At 56.3% G+C, this 22,384-nt stretch overlaps 1 protein-coding gene across 2 annotated transcripts in view; it reads right to left on the bottom strand.

Annotated features, from left to right (window-relative positions):
• LOC140390260 (major histocompatibility complex class I-related gene protein-like) overlaps window positions 1-11,253 on the bottom strand; it is a 31,624-nt gene extending 20,371 nt beyond the window's left edge. The window contains exons 1-3 of one of the 2 annotated variants that reach the window (XM_072475268.1): window positions 11,143-11,253; window positions 8,692-8,954; window positions 8,236-8,508 (exon numbers count right to left, since the gene is read on the bottom strand). In XM_072475268.1, coding sequence (XP_072331369.1) covers window positions 8,236-8,508; window positions 8,692-8,890 — 472 coding nt within the window. In that variant the 5' untranslated portion in view covers window positions 8,891-8,954; window positions 11,143-11,253. Of the gene's footprint in view, window positions 1-8,235; window positions 8,509-8,691; window positions 8,955-11,138 lie in introns of both variants that reach the window. The other variant, XM_072475269.1, reaches the window with a different exon arrangement.
• Window positions 11,254-22,384: the final 11,131 nt, after the last annotated feature.

Genomic DNA, 22,384 nt, shown 5'->3' with positions numbered 1-22,384 from the left:
CCTCACTCACCGACTCTCAGTCCCTCCCTCACTCACCGACTCTCAGTCCCTCCCTCACTCACCGACTCTCAGTCCCCCCTCACTCACCGACTCTCAGACCCCCCCCCTCACTCACCGACTCTCAGTCCCTCCCTCACTCACCGACTCTCAGTCCCTCCCTCACTCACCGACTCTCAGTCCCCCCTCACTCACCGACTCTCAGTCCCCCCCTCACTCACCGACTCTCAGTCCCTCCTCACTCACCGACTCTCAGTCCCCCCCCCACTCACCGACTCTCAGTCCCTCACTCACCGACTCTCAGTCCCTCACTCACCGACTCTCAGTCCCCCCCTCACTCACCGACTCTCAGTCCCCCCCCCCTCACTCACCGACTCTCAGTCCCTCCCTCACTCACCGACTCTCAGTCCCCCCCCTCACTCACCGACTCTGTCTCCCCTCCCTCCCCGACTCTCAGTCCCGCCTCACTCACCGACTCTCAGTCCCCCCTCACTCACCGACTCTCAGTCCCTCCCTCACTCACCGACTCTCAGTCCCCCCTCACTCACCGACTCTCAGTCCCCCCCTCACTCACCGACTCTCAGTCCCTCCCTCACTCACCGACTCTCAGTCCCCCCCCTCACTCACCGACTCTCAGTCCCCCCCTCACTCACCGACTCTCAGTCCCCCCTCACTCACCGACTCTCAGTCCCCCCTCACTCACCGACTCTCAGTCCCCCCTCACTCACCGACTCTCAGTCCCCCCTCACTCACCGACTCTCAGTCCCCCCTCACTCACCGACTCTCAGTCCCCCCTCACTCACCGACTCTCAGTCCCCCCTCACTCACCGACTCTCAGTCCCTCACTCACCGACTCTCAGTCCCCCCTCACTCACCGACTCTCAGTCCCCCCTCACTCACCGACTCTCAGTCCCCCCCCTCACTCACCTACTCTCAGTCCCCCCTCACTCACCGACTCTCAGTTCCCCCCCTCACTCACCGACTCTCAGTCCCCCCCCTCACTCACCTACTCTCAGTCCCTCCTCACTCACCGACACTCAGTCCCCCCCCCTCACTCACCGACTCTCAGTCCCCCCTCACTCACCGACTCTCAGTCCCCCCCTCACTCACCGACTCTCAGTCCCCCCCTCACTCACCTACTCTCAGTCCCTCCTCACTCACCGACACTCAGTCCCCCCCCTCACTCACCGACTCTCAGTCCCCCCCCCTCACTCACCGACTCTGTCCCCCCCCTCACTCACCGACTCTCAGTCCCCCCTCACTCACCGACTCTCAGTCCCCCCTCACTCACCGACTCTCAGTCCCCCCTCACTCACCGACTCTCAGTCCCCCCTCACTCACCGACTCTCAGTCCCCCCTCACTCACCGACTCTCAGTCCCCCCCTCACTCACCGACTCTCAGTCCCCCCTCACTCACCGACTCTCAGTCCCTCCTCACTCACCGACTCTCAGTCCCTCCTCACTCACCGACACTCAGTCCCTCCCTCACTCACCAACTCTCAGTCCCCCCCTCACTCACCGACTCTCAGTCCCCCCCCGCACTCACCGACTCTCAGTCCCTCCCTCACTCACCGACTCTCAGTCCCTCCCTCACCGACTCTCAGTTCCTCCCTCACCGACACTCAGTCCCTCCCTCACTCACCGACTCTCAGTCCCTCCCTCACTCACCGACTCTCAGTCCCCCCCCCTCCTCACTCACCGACTCTCAGTCCCTCCTCACTCACCGACTCTCAGTCCCCCCCCTCACTCACCGACTCTCAGTCCCTCCCTCACTCACCGACTCTCAGTCCCCCCTCACTCACCGACTCTCAGTCCCCCCCTCACTCACCGACTCTCAGTCCCCCCTCACTCACCGACTCTCAGTCCCTCCTCACTCACCGACTCTCAGTCCCTCCTCACTCACCGACACTCAGTCCCTCCCTCACTCACCAACTCTCAGTCCCCCCCTCACTCACCGACTCTCAGTCCCCCCCCGCACTCACCGACTCTCAGTCCCTCCCTCACTCACCGACTCTCAGTCCCTCCCTCACTGACACTCAGTCCCCCCTCACTCACTGACACTCAGTCCCCCCTCACTCACCGACTCTCAGTCCCCCCCTCACTCACTGACTCTCAGTCCCCCCTCACTCACCAACTCTCAGTCCCTCCTCACTCACCGACTCTCAGTCCCCCCCTCACTCACCGACTCTCAGTCCCTCCCTCACTCACCGACTCTCAGTCCCTCCCTCACTCACCGACTCTCAGTCCCCCCTCACTCACCGACTCTCAGACCCCCCCCCTCACTCACCGACTCTCAGTCCCTCCCTCACTCACCGACTCTCAGTCCCTCCCTCACTCACCGACTCTCAGTCCCCCCTCACTCACCGACTCTCAGTCCCCCCCTCACTCACCGACTCTCAGTCCCTCCTCACTCACCGACTCTCAGTCCCCCCCCCACTCACCGACTCTCAGTCCCTCACTCACCGACTCTCAGTCCCTCACTCACCGACTCTCAGTCCCCCCCTCACTCACCGACTCTCAGTCCCCCCCCCCTCACTCACCGACTCTCAGTCCCTCCCTCACTCACCGACTCTCAGTCCCCCCCCTCACTCACCGACTCTGTCTCCCCTCCCTCCCCGACTCTCAGTCCCGCCTCACTCACCGACTCTCAGTCCCCCCTCACTCACCGACTCTCAGTCCCTCCCTCACTCACCGACTCTCAGTCCCCCCTCACTCACCGACTCTCAGTCCCCCCCTCACTCACCGACTCTCAGTCCCTCCCTCACTCACCGACTCTCAGTCCCCCCCCTCACTCACCGACTCTCAGTCCCCCCCTCACTCACCGACTCTCAGTCCCCCCTCACTCACCGACTCTCAGTCCCCCCTCACTCACCGACTCTCAGTCCCCCCTCACTCACCGACTCTCAGTCCCCCCTCACTCACCGACTCTCAGTCCCCCCTCACTCACCGACTCTCAGTCCCCCCTCACTCACCGACTCTCAGTCCCCCCTCACTCACCGACTCTCAGTCCCTCACTCACCGACTCTCAGTCCCCCCTCACTCACCGACTCTCAGTCCCCCCTCACTCACCGACTCTCAGTCCCCCCCCTCACTCACCTACTCTCAGTCCCCCCTCACTCACCGACTCTCAGTTCCCCCCCTCACTCACCGACTCTCAGTCCCCCCCCTCACTCACCTACTCTCAGTCCCTCCTCACTCACCGACACTCAGTCCCCCCCCCTCACTCACCGACTCTCAGTCCCCCCTCACTCACCGACTCTCAGTCCCCCCCTCACTCACCGACTCTCAGTCCCCCCCTCACTCACCTACTCTCAGTCCCTCCTCACTCACCGACACTCAGTCCCCCCCCTCACTCACCGACTCTCAGTCCCCCCCCCTCACTCACCGACTCTGTCCCCCCCCTCACTCACCGACTCTCAGTCCCCCCTCACTCACCGACTCTCAGTCCCCCCTCACTCACCGACTCTCAGTCCCCCCTCACTCACCGACTCTCAGTCCCCCCTCACTCACCGACTCTCAGTCCCCCCTCACTCACCGACTCTCAGTCCCCCCCTCACTCACCGACTCTCAGTCCCCCCTCACTCACCGACTCTCAGTCCCTCCTCACTCACCGACTCTCAGTCCCTCCTCACTCACCGACACTCAGTCCCTCCCTCACTCACCAACTCTCAGTCCCCCCCTCACTCACCGACTCTCAGTCCCCCCCCGCACTCACCGACTCTCAGTCCCTCCCTCACTCACCGACTCTCAGTCCCTCCCTCACCGACTCTCAGTTCCTCCCTCACCGACACTCAGTCCCTCCCTCACTCACCGACTCTCAGTCCCTCCCTCACTCACCGACTCTCAGTCCCCCCCCCTCCTCACTCACCGACTCTCAGTCCCTCCTCACTCACCGACTCTCAGTCCCCCCCCTCACTCACCGACTCGCAGTCCTCCCTCACTCACCGACTCTCAGTCCCTCCCTCACTCACCGACTCTCAGTCCCGCCCCTCACTCACCGACTCTCAGACCCCCCTCACTCGCTGATTCTCAGACCCCCCTCACTCACCGACTCTCAGACCCCCCTCACTCGCTGATTCTCAGACCCCCCCTCACTCACCGACTCTCAGACCCCCCTCACTCGCTGATTCTCAGTCCCGCCCCTCACTCACCGACTCCTAGTCCCCCCCTCACTCACCGACTCTCAGTCCCCCCCTCACTCACCGACTCGCAATCCCCCCTCACTCACCGACTCTCATTTCCCCCCCCCCACCGACTCTCAGTCCCCCCTCACTCACTGACTCTCATTCCCCCCCCCCCTCACCGACTCTCAGTCCCCCCTCACTCACCGTCTCTCATTCCCCCCCCCCCCTCACCGACTCTCAGTCCCCCCTCACTCACCGACTCTCATTCCCCCCCCCTCACCGACTCTCAGTCCCTCCTCACTCACCGATTCTCAGTCCCCCCCCTCACTCACCGACTCTCAGTCCACCCCTCACTCACCGACTCTCTGTCCCCCCCCTCACTCACCGACTCTCAGTCCCCCCCCCCCTCACTCACCGACTCTCAGTCCCTCCCTCACTCACCGACTCTCAGTCCCTCCCTCACTCACCGACTCTCAGTCCCCCCTCACTCACCGACACTCAGTCCCCCCTCACTCACTGACACTCAGTCCCCCCTCACTCACTGACACTCAGTCCCCCCTCACTCACTGACACTCAGTCCCCCCTCACTCACTGACACTCAGTCCCCCCTCACTCACCGACTCTCAGTCCCCCCCTCACTCACTGACTCTCAGTCCCCCCTCACTCACCAACTCTCAGTCCCTCCTCACTCACCGACTCTCAGTCCCCCCCTCACTCACCGACTCTCAGTCCCTCCCTCACTCACCGACTCTCAGTCCCTCCCTCACTCACCGACTCTCAGTCCCCCCTCACTCACCGACTCTCAGACCCCCCCCCTCACTCACCGACTCTCAGTCCCTCCCTCACTCACCGACTCTCAGTCCCTCCCTCACTCACCGACTCTCAGTCCCCCCTCACTCACCGACTCTCAGTCCCCCCCCTCACTCACCGACTCTCAGTCCCTCCTCACTCACCGACTCTCAGTCCCCCCCCCACTCACCGACTCTCAGTCCCTCACTCACCGACTCTCAGTCCCTCACTCACCGACTCTCAGTCCCCCCCTCACTCACCGACTCTCATTCCCCCCCCCCCTCACTCACCCACTCTCAGTCCCTCCCTCACTCACCGACTCTCAGTCCCCCCCCTCACTCACCGACTCTCAGTCTCCCCTCCCTCCCCGACTCTCAGTCCCGCCTCACTCACCGACTCTCAGTCCCCCCTCACTCACCGACTCTCAGTCCCTCCCTCACTCACCGACTCTCAGTCCCCCCTCACTCACCGACTCTCAGTCCCCCCCTCACTCACCGACTCTCAGTCCCTCCCTCACTCACCGACTCTCAGTCCCCCCCCTCACTCACCGACTCTCAGTCCCCCCCTCACTCACCGATTCTCAGTCCCCCCTCACTCACCGACTCTCAGTCCCCCCTCACTCACCGACTCTCAGTCCCCCCTCACTCACCGACTCTCAGTCCCCCCTCACTCACCGACTCTCAGTCCCCCCTCACTCACCGACTCTCAGTCCCCCCTCACTCACCGACTCTCAGTCCCCCCTCACTCACCGACTCTCAGTCCCCCCTCACTCACCGACTCTCAGTCCCTCACTCACCGACTCTCAGTCCCCCCTCACTCACCGACTCTCAGTCCCCCCTCACTCACCGACTCTCAGTCCCCCCCCTCACTCACCTACTCTCAGTCCCCCCTCACTCACCGACTCTCAGTTCCCCCCCTCACTCACCGACTCTCAGTCCCCCCCCTCACTCACCTACTCTCAGTCCCTCCTCACTCACCGACACTCAGTCCCCCCCCCTCACTCACCGACTCTCAGTCCCCCCTCACTCACCGACTCTCAGTCCCCCCCTCACTCACCGACTCTCAGTCCCCCCCTCACTCACCTACTCTCAGTCCCTCCTCACTCACCGACACTCAGTCCCCCCCCTCACTCACCGACTCTCAGTCCCCCCCCCTCACTCACCGACTCTGTCCCCCCCCTCACTCACCGACTCTCAGTCCCCCCTCACTCACCGACTCTCAGTCCCCCCTCACTCACCGACTCTCAGTCCCCCCTCACTCACCGACTCTCAGTCCCCCCTCACTCACCGACTCTCAGTCCCCCCTCACTCACCGACTCTCAGTCCCCCCCTCACTCACCGACTCTCAGTCCCCCCTCACTCACCGACTCTCAGTCCCTCCTCACTCACCGACTCTCAGTCCCTCCTCACTCACCGACACTCAGTCCCTCCCTCACTCACCAACTCTCAGTCCCCCCCTCACTCACCGACTCTCAGTCCCCCCCCTCACTCACCGACTCTCAGTCCCTCCCTCACTCACCGACTCTCAGTCCCTCCCTCACCGACTCTCAGTCCCTCCCTCACCGACACTCAGTCCCTCCCTCACTCACCGACTCTCAGTCCCTCCCTCACTCACCGACTCTCAGTCCCCCCCCCTCCTCACTCACCGACTCTCAGTCCCTCCTCACTCACCGACTCTCAGTCCCCCCCCTCACTCACCGACTCGCAGTCCTCCCTCACTCACCGACTCTCAGTCCCTCCCTCACTCACCGACTCTCAGTCCCGCCCCTCACTCACCGACTCTCAGACCCCCCTCACTCGCTGATTCTCAGACCCCCCTCACTCACCGACTCTCAGACCCCCCTCACTCGCTGATTCTCAGACCCCCCCTCACTCACCGACTCTCAGACCCCCCTCACTCGCTGATTCTCAGTCCCGCCCCTCACTCACCGACTCCTAGTCCCCCCCTCACTCACCGACTCTCAGTCCCCCCCTCACTCACCGACTCGCAATCCCCCCTCACTCACCGACTCTCATTTCCCCCCCCCCACCGACTCTCAGTCCCCCCTCACTCACTGACTCTCATTCCCCCCCCCCTCACCGACTCTCAGTCCCCCCTCACTCACCGTCTCTCATTCCCCCCCCCCCCTCACCGACTCTCAGTCCCCCCTCACTCACCGACTCTCATTCCCCCCCCCTCACCGACTCTCAGTCCCTCCTCACTCACCGATTCTCAGTCCCCCCCCTCACTCACCGACTCTCAGTCCACCCCTCACTCACCGACTCTCTGTCCCCCCCCTCACTCACCGACTCTCAGTCCCCCCCCCTCACTCACCGACTCTCAGTCCCCCCTCACTCACAGACTCTCAGTCCCCCCTCACTCACCGATTCTCAGTCCCCCCCTCACTCACCGACTCTCAGTCCCTCCCTCATTCACCGACTCTCAGTCCCTCCCTCACTCACCGACTCTCAGTCCCCCCTCACTCACCGACTCTCAGTCCCCCTTCACTCACCGACTCGAAGTCCCCCGACACTCACCGACTCTCAGTCCCCCCTCACTCACCGACTCTCAGTCCCCCCTCACTCACCGACTCTCACTCCCCCCTCACTCACCGACTCTCACTCCCCCCTCACTCACCGACTCTCAGTCCCTCCCTCACTCACCGACTCTCAGTCCCTCCCTCACTCACCGACTCTCAGTCCCCCCTCACTCACCGACTCTCAGTCCCCCCACACTCACCGACTCTCAGTCCCCCCTCACTCTCCGACTCACAGTCCCTCCCTCACTCACCGACTCTCAGTCCCCCCTCACTCACCGACTCTCATTCCCCCCACACTCACCGACTCTCAGTCCCCCCTCACTCACCGACTCTCAGTCCCCCCTCACTCACCGACTCTCAGTCCACCCCTCACTCACCGACTCTCTGTCCCCCCCCTCACTCACCGACTCTCAGTCCCCTCCCTCACTCACCGACTCTCAGTCCCCCCCTCACTCACCGACTCTCAGTCCCCCCTCTGTCTCCGACTCTCAGTCCCCCCCCTCACTCACCGACTCTCAGTCCCCCCCTCACTCACCGACTCTCAGTCCCCCCCCTCACTCACCGACTCTCAGTCCCCTCCCTCACTCACCGACTCTCAGTCCCCCCTCACTCACCGACTCTCAGTCCCCCCCCTCACTCACCGACTCTCAGTCCCCCCCCTCACTCACCGACTCTCAGTCCCCCCCCTCACTCACCGACTCTCAGTCCCCCCCCCCCTCACTCACCGACTCTCAGCCCCCCCCCTCACTCACCGACTCTCAGTCCCCCCCCTCACTCACCGACTCTCAGTCCCCCCCCCTCCCTCACCGACTCGCAGTTCCCTCTGTCCATACTCCAGGTATTTCCTCAGCCACTCGATACACTCCACCTCCAGGTGATATTTCCATCTCTGTTTGCCGACCGGGTTCCGGTTCCACCTGTTTTTGATGCTCTCTCCCCAGGGGACCGGGGTTACCCACACGTTGTTACTCTTGTCGAAGTTGATGAAATCTTGTCCATCCCACCCCCTCTGGTTAAATCCAGTCGTTGTCCCGTCATCCCTCAGTTCACAGCCAGTCATCGTCTGGTAAACATGGATCCCTGTTGATCAAAAACACAATCCACCAATCAGAGCCTTTCATACCAGGAGGCCCCATTCACAATACAAACCCAGCCAATGGGATTTACTGCCCCATCCACAGCCAATCAGCCTGTTTCCTAGATCTCGATCCACTCAGGGCTTCTCCACATTGGACCCCGAGTGCTGGGAGATTGGGGACTCACCTCCTGACTGGTTGGTCCTGGTCATGAGGATCGGAACATGATATTTGAAACTCTCCTCCCAGTCCCGTGCGAGATACTTCTTCCGTTCCCAGGACTCAGGCCCCTCACTGTCCACCATCCACTGCTCCCGGGGAATCAACTCCTTCCGATCACTGTCGTACATAATAAACTGGACATCGTCCACATAACCGACAATCATAAACTCCGGGAATCCAGGGATTGGAGTTATCCCCGTGAGGAAATACCGGAGAGAGTGTGAGAGCCTGAAAAACATACAGAGACATCAGGGTCCGAATCCCAAAACACCAACACCCACACGGAGAGACATCAGGGTATGAACCCCAAAACACCAACACCCACACGGAGAGACATCAGGGTATGAACCCCAAAACACCAACACCCACACAAAGAGACATTAGGGTATGAACCCCAAAACCCCAACATCCACACACAAAGTGACATCAGGGTATGAACCCCATAACACCAACTCAGAGAGAGAGAGAGATATCAGGTTATGAACCCCAAAACACCAACACCCACAGAGAGACATCAGGGCCTGAACCCCAAAACACCCACACCAACATTTGCAATGTTTCTCAGAACGTCAGCATGGGAATTGTAGAAATGCTGGAGTCTCCGGCTGGGTCTGATGTCTTCTCCCGCTCTCTCTCGCTTCCTCTCTTTCCCTTATCCTTCGTTGGAGTCTCTACCCGGGTCTTTGCGATTTCTCTGCTCTCTCTTTCACTCTCTCTCTTCGTCTTGGCTGCTGGCTGGTGTCTTTAACCAGGAACCTCCTCACCAAAACAGTGGTAGAAATCTGAAACTCTCTTCCTCAAAAAGCTGTAATGTTGGGAATCAACTGGAACTTTCATAATTGAGATGGATTCTTGTTTTGGAAGGAATGTAGAGCACACGGGGGGAAATTGGAGTTTAGATACAAATCCAGCAGGATTTAATTGCGTGACAAATCGGTCTGAATATTCCCCCTGTATTCCTCCGTCTCCTCTCTCCGTTTCCCTCTTCACTTTCCAGCCCCATGCCCCTGTTCTCAGTTCCCTCACAACCCACAGTTTCCCTCCCTCCACAACCCCAATATCCAGCCTGGCTCTGCCCCTCTCACACCCCATCACTCACTGACCCAGGGTTAATGTTTTAAATTGAGGGGAGATAGATATAAGACAGATGTCAGAGGTAGGTTCTTTACTCAGAGAGTAGGAAGGGCGTGGAATGCCCTGCCTGCAACAGTAGTGGACTCGCCAAAACTAAGGGCGTTCAAATGGTCATTGGATAGACATATGGACGATAAGGGAATAGTGAGTTGGGCTTTAGAGTGGTTTCACAGGTCGGCTCAACATCGAGGGCCGAAGGGCCTGTACTGCGCTGTAATGTTCTAATGCCCCAGTACCCAGCCTGGCTCTGCCTCTCTCACACCCCATCACTCACTGACCCAGGGTTAATGCCCCAGTACCCAGCCTGGCTCTGCCCCTCTCACACCCCATCACTCACTGACCCAGGGTTAATGCCCCAATACCCAGCCTGGCTCTGCCCCTCTCACACCCCATCACTCACTGACCCAGGGTTAATGCCCCAGTACCCAGCCTGGCTCTGCCCCTCTCACACCCCATCACTCATTGACCCAGGGTTAATGCCCCAGTACCCAGCCTGGCTCTGCCCCTCTCACACCCCATCACTCACTGACCCAGGGTTAATGCCCCAGTACCCAGCCTGGCTCTGCCCCTCTCACACCCCATCACTCACTGACCCAGGGTTAATGCCCCAATACCCAGCCTGGCTCTGCCCCTCTCACACCCCATCACTCACTGACCCAAGGTTAATGCCCCAGTACCCAGCCTGGCTCTGCCCCTCTCACACCCCATCACTCACTGACCCAGGGTTAATGCCCCAGTACCCAGCCTGGCTCTGCCCCTCTCACACCCCATCACTCACTGACCCAGGGTTAATGCCCCAATACCCAGCCTGGCTCTGCCCCTCTCACACCCCATCACTCACTGACCCAAGGTTAATGCCCCAGTACCCAGCCTGACTCTGCCCCTCTCGCACCCCATCACTCACTGACCCAGGGTTAATGCCCCAGTACCCAGCCTGGCTCTGCCTCTCTCACACCCCATCACTCACTGACCCAGGGTTAATGCCCCAGTACCCAGCCTGGTTCTGCCCCTCTCACACCCCATCATTCACTGACCCAGGGTTAATGCCCCAATACCCAGCCTGGCTCTGCCCCTCTCACACTCCATCACTCACTGACCCAGGATTAATGCCCCAGTACCCAGCCTGGCTCTGTCCCTCTCACACCCCATCACTCACTGACCCAGGGTTAATGCCCCAGTACCCAGCCTGGCTCTGCCCCTCTCACACCCCATCACTCACTGACCCAGGGTTAATGCCCCAGTACCCAGCCTGGCTCTGCACCTCTCACACCCCATCACTCACCTGCAGCCACCTCTCCACACAGAAGGAGCAGCACTATCAGTCCACTCATTGTTGCTTCCATTAGGCTAGAGGAGACATTTTGAGAGAAATCTTTCACTGAGAAAAGGATTTTTTTTCAGCTCGTGATTCCTGTCCTGTCTTGTTTACAGTGACTTAATCGGATTGGACCTAAAATATTATTGAACCAATCAGAATAAAGAGAGTTTATGAGTCATCAGTTTCCGGCAGAATAGACACAAAAAAGGTTCAGAAACAAAATCCCCCAATATTGTGAACCATCTAATCACCTTGTCTCCCAGCCCCCTCCAGATAAAGATCAATGTTCCATTAGGCAGACGGTGAAATGGGCAGACACACGGCAGATAAAGTGCAATTTTATATAAAGTGATGCATTTGAAAGGAAGAATGGGAAGCGGTTCTATAAACTGAATGGTGCAGTTGTAAATGGAGTGCAGAGTCTGAGAGACCTGAGAGAGTGTGTACGCAAATCACTGAAGGTGGCAGGGGAGTTTGATAAGACTGTTCAAGAAAGATAAATTTAATTCTTGGCTTTACAAATAAAGACACAGAATACAAAAGCAAGGAGGTAATGGTGAACATTTATAAAATATTGTTTCGACCCCAACTGGAGCATTGTGTTCATTTCTGGTCAGAGTGTTTCAGGAAGGATGTCAAGGCCATGGACCAGGTGCAGAGGAGATTTGCCGAAATATTATTGGGATGAGGGACTAAAATGCTAACCATTAATTTCACTATGCAACTAAGCTTATGTGATGGTGATGAGCTTCATCTAACTCCTTCTCTCTGTGAATTAATGCTAAATTCCAATATTTTTCAAGCTGAAGGAAGTCATTTAGATGAAAAATACTTTCCTTGTCACTAAGAAAAGCCAAAGGTCAGTTTTTGAGTAACTACCCTTAATGCTGCTGTATTCCATATGGGGCTATTCAATGTGTTGGGGAAATCATACCTTTCAAAATCGTACTTTTTAAATACGACAAGTTATTGCATCATCCAGACAATTGAGTGCTAAGCTGCAGATTGTTTAAAAGAAGGTCATGAGTTCACCTTGGACTGGGAGCAAGTCTGCCTTCGTCTGACCTCCTGGTACTTGATTGTTTTGAACTGGAATCACTTTAATTGATGGGTGGAAAAAACTGACAGGCAAAGGCTAGTGAGTGTCTGAAAATCACACGGCACGGACAAACTGTAACTGTTTTTGAAGTCTGTTTTGTTGAGGACTAAGTTGAGAAAATAATTTCCTCGCCACATTTCTCTGCATAACCTAACATTGGATGTCGTTGTCTCACTCTCTCCTCCTCTCTGTCTGCTTAGCCTAACATTGGGTTTGGTTCACAACCTGCTGCCAGTGAATCCTCATCTAAGTGTAACTTGTCTGCATTTTGGAACCTGCAAAGCTGAATAAATAAGAATTGGTCCAGCTCTTTATTATTCCAACGGCGCGAAACAGGGGCGAGATTCTCCGACCCCCCGCCGGGTCGGAGAATCGCCGGGGGCTGGCGTGAATCCCGCCCCCGCCGGTTGCCGAAGTCTCCGGCACCGGAGATTCGGCGGGGGTGGGAATCGCGCCGCGCCGGTTGGCGGGCCCCCCCCGCGCGATCTCCGGCCCGGATGGGCCGACGTCCTGCCGCTAAAATGCCTGTCCCGCCGGCGTAAATTAAACCACCTACCTTACCGGCGGGACAAGGCGGCGCGGGCGGGCTCCGGGGGGTGCCCCCACGGTGGCCTGGCCCGCGATCGGTGGGCCTGTGCCGGGGGGCACTCTTTCCCTTCCGCCTCCGCGACGGTCTCCAGCATGGCGGCGGCAGAAGAGACTCCCTCCACTGCGCATGCGTGGGAAGCTGTCAGCGGCCGCTGACGCTCCCGCGCATGCGCCGCCTGGAGATGTCATTTCCGCGCCAGCTGGCGGGGTGGAAATTCATCCGGCGCCGACTTAGCCCCTTAAGGTTGGGGCTCGGCCCCCAAAGATGCGGAGCATTCCGCACCTTTGGGGCGGCGCGATGCCTGTCTGATTTGCGCCGTTTTGGGGGCCAGTCGGCGGACATCGCGCCGTTTCCGGAGACTCTCGCCCCAGACCCTTGTATGACCCGCTGGAGCGCTTCAGCCTCCTTTCGCGGCACCAAATGGGCGCCGCGCCCACCCGCGCATGCGCAGTTGGGCCACACCAACCTGCGCATGCGCTGGGGACTTCTTTAGTGCACCGTCCCCGACGTCGATGTTCAGGGCTGGCACGCCAAAAAATAGGCCATGGGGGGGAGAGGCCAGCCCGCTGACCGGTGGGCCCCGATCGCGGGCCAGACCCCATCGGAGGATCCCCCCCGGTGAAGGAACCCCTCTCCCCCACTCACAGGCCGCCCCGACCATTCGGGCAGAGTTCCCACCGGCCGCGACCAGGGGTGAACGCGTGCCGGCGGGACTCTGTCGTATCGATGCAGCCGCTCGGCCCCGCCGATTCCAGCGGCCGGCGCTGCGCCAAACACGCCGGCGCAAATGGCACCGATTCGCCGCACCTCGGAGAATCGCGCGCCGGCGTCATGGCACAGTTGCGGCGATTCTGTGGCCCGGCGGGGGGCTCAGAGAATCGGCCCCCCCAGATGTCCAACAGGACCAGAAGGGAACACAGATCGACATTGTTGAACCCCTACAAACATTATCGTTTATTTGAAAATGCCTATCCTCTAAAGCCCATATCTGCATAGCGACACTATACGTTTGTCATTAATGAGTGTGTGTGTGGCAATGATAACTGCTCATGGAGTTGGGGGTAATATTTTTGCATGAATAAAGGATTGGTTAATGGACAGGAAACAGAGAGTAGTTATAAATGGGACATTTTTGAGTTGGCAGTCTGTGCCTAGTTGAGTCTCACTTGGATCAGTGCTGGCAACTCAGCCATTTACCATCTACATTCATGATTCAGACCAAGAGACCGAGTGTAATGTCTCTAAATTTGTAGATGCTACAAAGCTGGGTAGAAATGTAAACTGTGTGGGGGACCGAGAGAGGCTGCAAAGATATTTAGAGAAGTTAAGAGAATGGGCGACAGGGTGGCTGATGGAGTGTAAGGTGGGTCAGTGTGGATTTACACTGTGTCGCCAATGCAACATGGCCATCTGTGTATGCTGACTAATCCGCCCGTACGTCTCACTTTTAAACCCAGCCTGCCAGAAGGTCTTTAAGTGGAATCATGTCTACCCTTCAGGAACAGTTCCCCAATCTCTTATACTGTACAAGGGAGAAAAAGACAGGGTAAAGTGAGAGGAGCTCTCATTTTAAGTTAGGGTTATGAGACACAGATGGCCAAACAAAGTATTGGTTTCAAGAAATGTGGTAAAGTCTGTATTTTACCGAGAACATTTATATCAAAGAGACAGAGGATGCAGTCTCGTTCCTCACTGACTTGTATCAGAAACAATCGCAGTATTAATCTCACACTCAGCCATACTTAACCCTCCCTTGCCTGTTGTAATCACTGCAGATTTCACACAGGAATGTTTTTTTAAATGAATGACTTTGTATAATGGTATTTCTGAGCCCACGGTCCAATTGTTTACTTATTAATACAGCTGACATGAAGTGAGGCAGTTTTGTCTGTGAGCTCGGTGAATGCACACTGCACAATGTCTATGTCTGTGAGCTTGGTGAATACACACTGCACAATGTCTGTGAGCTCGGTGAATGCACACTGCACAATGTCTATGTCTGTGAGCTTGGTGAATACACACTGCACAATGTGTCTGTGAGCTTGGTGAGTGCACACTGCACAATGTCTGTGACAGTGAGTTCGGTGAATGCACACTGCACAATGTCTGTGCCTGGAGCTCGGTGAATTCACACTGCACAATGTGTCTGTGAGCTTGGTGAGTGCACACTGCACAATGTCTGTGTCTGTGAGCTTGGTGAATGCACACTGCACAATGTCTGTTCTGTGAGCTCGATGAATGTACACTGCACAGTGTGTCTGAGCTCGGTGAATGCACACTGCACAATGTGTGTGTCAGTGAGCTTGGTGAATGGATGCTGCACAATGTCTGTGTCTGTGAGCTTGGTGAATGCACACTGCACAATGTCTGTGTCTGTGAGCTCGATGAATATACACTGCTCAATGTGTGTGTCAGTGAGCTTGGTGAATGCACACTGCACAATGGGTGTCTGTGAGCTCGGTGAGTGCACACTGCACAATGTGTGTGTCTGTGAGCTTGGTGAGTGCACACTGCACAGTGTCTGTCTGTGAACTCCGTGAATGCATGCTGCACAATATCTGTGTCTGTGAGCTCGGTGAATGCACACTGCACAATGTCTGTGTCTGTGAGCTCGGTGAATGCACGCTGCACAATGTCTGTGTCTGTGAGCTCGGTGAATGCACACTGCACAATGTGTGTCTGTGAGCTCAGTGAGTGCACACTGCACAACGCCTGTGAGCTCGGTGAATGCACACTGCACAATGTCTGTGTCTGTGAGCTCGGTGAATGCACACTGCACAATGTCTGTGTCAGTGAGTTCGGTGAATGCACACTGCGCAATGTCTGTCCAATTGTTTACTTATTAATACAGCTGACATGAAGTGAGACAGTTTTGACTGTGAGCTCGGTGAATGCACACTGCACAATGTCTGTGTCTGTGAACTTGGAGAATGCACACTGCACAATGGCTGTGAGATCGATGAATATACACTGCACAATGTGTGTGTCAGTGAGCTCGGTGAATGCACACTGCACAACGTTTTTACTTGTGAGCTCGGTGAATGCACACTGCACAATGTCTATGTCTGTGAGCTCGGTGAATGCACACTGCACAATGTCTGTGTCTGTGAGCTCGGTGAATTCACACTGCACAATGTGTCTGTGAGCTCGGTGAGTGCACACTGCACAATGTCTGACACAGTGAGTTCGGTGAATGCACACTGCACAATGTCTGTTCTGTGAGCTCGATGAATATACACTGCACAATGTGTCTGTGAGCTCGGTGAGTGCACACTGCACAATGTCTGTGTCTGTGAGCTCGGTGAATGCACACTGCACAATGTCTGTCTGTGAGCTCGGTGAATGCACACTGCACAATGTTTGTCTGTGAGCTCGATGAATACACACTGCACAATATCTCTGTCTGTGAGCTAGGTGAATGCACACTGCATAATGTCTGTGTCTGTGAGCTCAGTGAATGCACACTGCACAATGTGTGTGTCTGTGTGCTCGGGGAGTGCACACTGCACAATATATGTGTCTGTGAGCTTGGTGAATGCACACTGTACAATGTGTGTGTCTGTGAGCTCGGTGAGTGCACACTGCACAGTGTCTGTCTGTGAACTCCGTGAATGCACGCTGCACAATGTCTGTGTCTGTGAGCTCGGTGAATGCACACTGCACAATATCTGTGTCTGTGAGCTTGTGAATGCACACTGCACAATGTCTGTGTCTGTGAGCTTGTGAATGCAGACTGCACAATGTCTGTGAGCTTGATGAATATACACTGCTCAATGTGTGTGTCAGTGAGCTTGGTGAATGGACGCTGCACAATGTCTGTGAGCTTGGTGAATGCACACCGGATAATGTCTGTGTCTGTGAGCTTGTGAATGCACACTGCACAATGTCTGTGTCTGTGAGCTCGATGAATATACACTGCTCAATGTGTGTGTCAGTGACCTTGGTGAATCCACACTGTACAATGGGTGTCTGTGAGCTCGGTGAGTGCACACTGCACAATGTCTGTGTCTGTGAGCTTGTGAATGCACACTGCACAATGTCTGCATCTGTGAGCTCGGTGAATGCAGACTGCACAATGTCTGTGTCTGTGAACTCGGTGAATGCACACTGCACAATGTCTGTGTCTGTGAGCTTGTGAATGCACACTGCACAATGTCTGTGTCTGTGAGCTTGTGAATGCACACTGCACAATGTCTGTGTCTGTGAGCTCGATGAATATACACTGCTCAATGTGTGTGTCAGTGACCTTGGTTAATCCACACTGTACAATGGGGGTCTGTGAGCTCGGTGAGTGCACACTGCACAATGTCTGTGTCTGTGAGCTTGGTGAATGCACACTGCACAATGTCTGTGAGCTCGGTGAATGCACACTGCACAATGTCTGTGTCTGTGGGCTAGGTGAATGCACACTGCACAATGTGTGTGTCTGTGAGCTCGGTGAATGCACGCTGCACAATGTCTGTGTCTGTGAGCTTGGTGAATGCACACTGCACAATGTCTATGTATGTGAGCTCTTTGAATGCACACTGCACAATGTCTGTGAGCTTGGTGAATGCACACTGCACAATATCTGTGAGCTCGGTGAATACACACTGCACAATGTGTGTGTCTGTGAGCTCGATGAATGCACACTGCACAATGTCTGTGAGCTCGATGAATGCACACTGCACAATGTCTGTGTCTGTGAGCTCGGTGAATGGATGCTGCACAATGTCTGTGAGCTAGGTGAATGCACACTGCACAATGTCTGTGTCTGTGAGCTTGTGAATGCACACTGCACAATGTCTGTGAGCTTGGTGAATGCACACTGCACAATGTCTGTGTCTGTGAGCTCGGTGAATGCACACTGCACAATGTCTGTGTCTGTGAGCTCGGTGAATGCACACTGCACAATATCTGTGTCTGTGAGCTCGGTGAATGCACACTGCACAATGTCTGTGTCTGTGAGCTTGGTGAATGCCCACTGCACATGTCTGTGTCTGTGGGCTAGGTGAACGCACACTGCACAATGTCTGTGAGCTCGGTGAATGCACACTGCACAGTGTCTGTGTCTGTGAGCTCGGTGAATGCACACTGCACAATGTCTGTGAGCTCGGTGAATACACACTGCACAATGTCTGTGAGCTCGGTGAATACACACTGCACAATGTCTGTGTCTGTGAGCTTTGTGAATGGATGCTGTTCAATGTCTGTGAGCTTGGTGAATGCACACTGCACAATGTCTGTTGTTGTGAGCTTGTGAATGCACACTGCACAATGCTGTGAGCTTGGTGAATGCACACTGCACATGTGTGTGTCTGTGAGCTTGTGAATGCACACTGCACAATGTCTGTGAGCTTGGTGAATGCACACAGCACAATGTGTGTGTCTGTGAGCTTGGTGAATGCACACTGCACAATGTCTGTGAGCTTGGTGAATGCACACTGCATAATGTCTGTGTCTGTGAGCTTGGCGAATGCACACTGCACAATGTCTGTGTCTGTGAGCTCGGTGAATACACACTGCACAATGTCTGTGAGCTCGGAGAATGCACACTGCACAATGTGTGTGTCTGTTAGCTCGGTGAATGCACACTGCACAATGTCTGTGACTGTGAGCTTGTGAATGCACACTGCACAATGTCTGTGAGCTCGGAGAATGCACACTGCACAACGTGTGTGTCTGTGAGCTTGGAGAATGCACACTGCACAATGTCTCTGTCTGTGAGCTAATGTGGTGGTATGTATTAGGGGTCATGTGGGACCTGTGAAGCCGATATGCTATTGGCTGACAGGTCCCGGGTCCTGGTTGGATCTGCCGACTTCTGGCTCCGCCCTGAAGGCGGAGTATAAGAGCCCGAGCTTCTCCCCGCAGCTTCATTCTGTTGCTGAGCTGCTGGAGACAAGCCTCGCTTAATAAAGCCTAGATCGACTTCATCGCTTCTCGTCTCACGTAAGTCATTGTGCGCTACAATTTATTAAGCGAGGCTTGTCCCCAGCAGCTCAGCAACAGATTTCCCTAGCTGCAGGATCCCATTCCGTAGAGATCAAAGGGTTCTGCATCGCAAACCTAACGGTGCAAGGGAGGGAGTTTACAAACTATAGGCTCTACGTCCTTCCCCAACTCTGCGCGCCCACATTACTAGGATTAGATTTCCAGTGTAACGTTCAGAGCCTAACATTCCAATTCAGCGGCCCAATACCCCCACTCACTATCTGCGGTCTCGCAACTCTCAAGGTGGAACCGCCGTCCTTGTTTGCAAACCTCACCCCGCATTGCAAACCCGTCGCCACTAGGAGCAAACGGTACAGCGCCCAGGACCGGATATTTATTCGGTCTGAAGTCCAGCAGTTGCTGAAGGAAGGCATAATCCAGGCCAGCAATAGTCCCTGGAGAGCCCAGGTGGTAGTAGTAATGACCGGGGAGAAGCAAAGTATGGTTGTAGACTATAGTCAGACCATCAACAGATACACGCAGCTAGATGCGTACCCTCTCCCCCGCATATCCGACATGGTCAAACGGATTGCCCAGTATAAGGTCTTTTTCACCGTGGACCTCAAGTCCGCCTACAACCAGCTCCCCATCCGCCCAGGTGACCGCAAGTACACCGCCTTCGAGGCAGACGGGCGTCTATACCACTTCCTAAGGGTCCCATTTGGCGTCACGAACGGGGTCTCTGTCTTCTAACGGGAGATGGACCGATTGGTTGACCAGCACGGGTTGCAGGCCACGTTCCCGTATCTCGACAACGTAACCATCTGCGGCCATGATCAGCAGGACCACGACACCAACCTCCAAAAGTTCCTCCAGACCGCTAACGCCCTGAACCTCACATATAACGAGGAAAAATGCGTTTTTAGCACAAACCGTTTGGCCATCCTGGGATACGTAGTGCGCAATGGAGTAATAGGCCCCGACCCCGAACGCATGCGCCCCCATTATGGAATTTCCCCTCCCCCACCGCTCCAAAGCCCTGAAACGTTGCCTGGGCTTCTTTTCATATTACGCGCAGTGGGTCCTCCAGTACGCAGACAAGGCCCACCCGCTAATACAGTCCACTACCTTCTCCGTGTCGACAGAGGCTCGCCAGGCCTTCAGCCGCATCAAAGCAGATATCGCAAAGGCCACGATGCGCGCCATCGACGAGTCCCTCCCCTTCCAGGTCGAGAGCAACTCATCCGATGTAGCTCTGGCGGCCACCCTTAACCAAGCGGGCAGACCCCTGGCCTTTTTCTCCCGGACCCTCCACGCCTCAGAAATCCGCCACTCCTCAGTGGAAAAGGAAGCCCAAGCCATAGTGGAAGCTGTGCGACATTAGAGGCATCACCTGGCCGGCAGGAGATTCACTCTCCTCACCGACCAACGGTCGGTAGCCTTCATGTTCGATAATGCACAGCGGGGCAAAATTAAGAATGACAAGATCTTAAGGTGGAGGATTGAGCTCTCCACCTTCAATTAAGAGATCTTGTACCGTCCCGGAAAGCTGAACGAGCCGTCCGATGCCCTATCCCGCGGCACATGGGCCAACGCACAAATTGACCGCCTCCAAGCCCTCCACGAGGACTTCTGCCACCCGGGCGTCACTCGATTCTACCATTTCGTAAAGTCCCGCAACCTCCCCTACTCTGTGGAGGAGGTCCGTACAGTCACCAGGAACTTCCACATCTGCGCAGAGTGCAAACCGCACTTTTTCAGGCCGGATAGAGCGCACCTGATCAAGGCTTCCCGCCCCTTTGAACGCCTCAGTTTGGATTTCAAAGGGCCCCTCCCCTCCACCGACCGCAACACATACCTCCTGAACGTGGTGGACGAGTACTCCCGTTTCCCCTTCGCCATCCCCTGCCCCGACATGACAGCGGCCACAGTCATTAAAGCCCTTGGCACCATATTCAAACTGTTCGGTTGCCCCGCGTATATCCATAGCGACAGGGGGTCCTCCTTCATGAGTGACGAGCTGCGCCAGTTCCTGCTCAGCAAGGGCATAGCCTCGAGCAGGACGACCAGCTACAGCCCCTGGGGGAACGGGCAAGTAGAGAGGGAGAACGGCACGGTCTGGAAGACCGTCCTACTGGCCCTACGGTCTAGGGATCTCCCAGTTTCCCGGTGGCAGGAGGTCCTCCCGGACGCTCTCCACTCCATCCGGTCGCTGCTGTGTACCACCACTAACCAAACGCCTCATGAGCGCCTCCTTGTCTTCCCCAGGAAGTCCTCCTCCGGAACGTTGCTGCCGACCTGGCTGGTGGCCCCAGGACCTATCTTGCTCAGGAAACATGTGCGTGCGCACAAATCGGACCCGTTGGTCGAGAGGGTTCACATTCTCCACGCGAACCCGCAGTATGCCTACGTGGCGTACCCCGACGGTCGACAGGACACAGTCTCCCTGCGGGATCTGGCGCCCGCCTGCAACACACACACACCCCTGACACCGATCACCCCCTCCCTGCCACCGGCGCACCCCGCGACCGCCCCCTTCCCGGGGGGATCGGTCTTCCTCCCGTGCCCGCCCAGGAGTAAAACAGGAACAAACAGCGAAACGCTGCCGGAGACGACAACGCCCGAGCAAGCACCTGCACTACCACCGGGGCTGAGGCGATCGACAAGGAAGACCAGACTGCCCGCTCGTCTCGTGGAATCCGCGTGACATCAAGAAAAGCAAGAATGCTGTTGTAACAAAAAAAAATGTTTTTTTGCTCATATTGTAAATAGTTCTCACAAACTTGTACATAGCCCAGTGTGGGGCTAAAGCTGTATTAACACTGTCCGAAATTTGTTCCAGGGCCAGCTTTGTAAACCCCTACCACCATGCAAACCACCACCCCGCTGGGTTCCTTTTTAACAAGGGGTGAATGTGGTGGTATGTATTAGGAGTCATGTGGGACCTGTGAAGCCGATATGCTATTGGCTGACAGGTCCCGGGTCCTGGTTGGATCTGCCGACTTCTGGCTCCACCCTGAAGGTGGAGTATAAGAGCCCGAGCTTCTCCCCGCAGCTTCATTCTGTTGCTGAGCTGCTGGGGACAAGCCTTGCTTAATAAAGCCTAGATTGACTTCATCGCTTCTCGTCTCGTGTAAGTCATTGTGCTCTACAGCTTGTGAATGCACACTGCACAATTTCTGTGTCTGTGAGCTCAGTGAATGCACACTAGCACAAAGTGTGTCTGTGAGCTCGGTGAGTGCACACTGCACAATGTGTGTGTCTGTGAGCTCGGTGAGTGCACACTGCACAATGTGTGTGTCTGTGAGCTCGGTGAATGCACACTGCACAATGTGTGTCTGTGAGCTCGGTGAGTGCATACTGCATAATGTCTCTGCCTGTGATCTCGGTGAATGCACACCGCACAATGTCTCTGTCTGTGGGTGAGGTGAATGCACACTGCATAATGTCTGTGTCTGTGGGCTAGGTGAATGCACACTGCATAATGTCTGTGTCTGTGAGCTCGGTGAATGCACTCTGCACAATGTCTGTCTGGGAGCTCGGTGAGTGCACACTGCACAATGTGTGTGTCTGTGAGCTCGGTGTGTGCACACTGCAAAATGTGT

The sequence above is a fragment of the Scyliorhinus torazame genome, chromosome 14, assembly GCF_047496885.1.
Source record: "Scyliorhinus torazame isolate Kashiwa2021f chromosome 14, sScyTor2.1, whole genome shotgun sequence".
Classification (NCBI taxonomy): domain Eukaryota; kingdom Metazoa; phylum Chordata; class Chondrichthyes; order Carcharhiniformes; family Scyliorhinidae; genus Scyliorhinus; species Scyliorhinus torazame.
The sequence above is the reverse complement of the archived record's forward strand: the minus strand, read 5'-3'. Positions and strand labels throughout refer to the sequence as shown.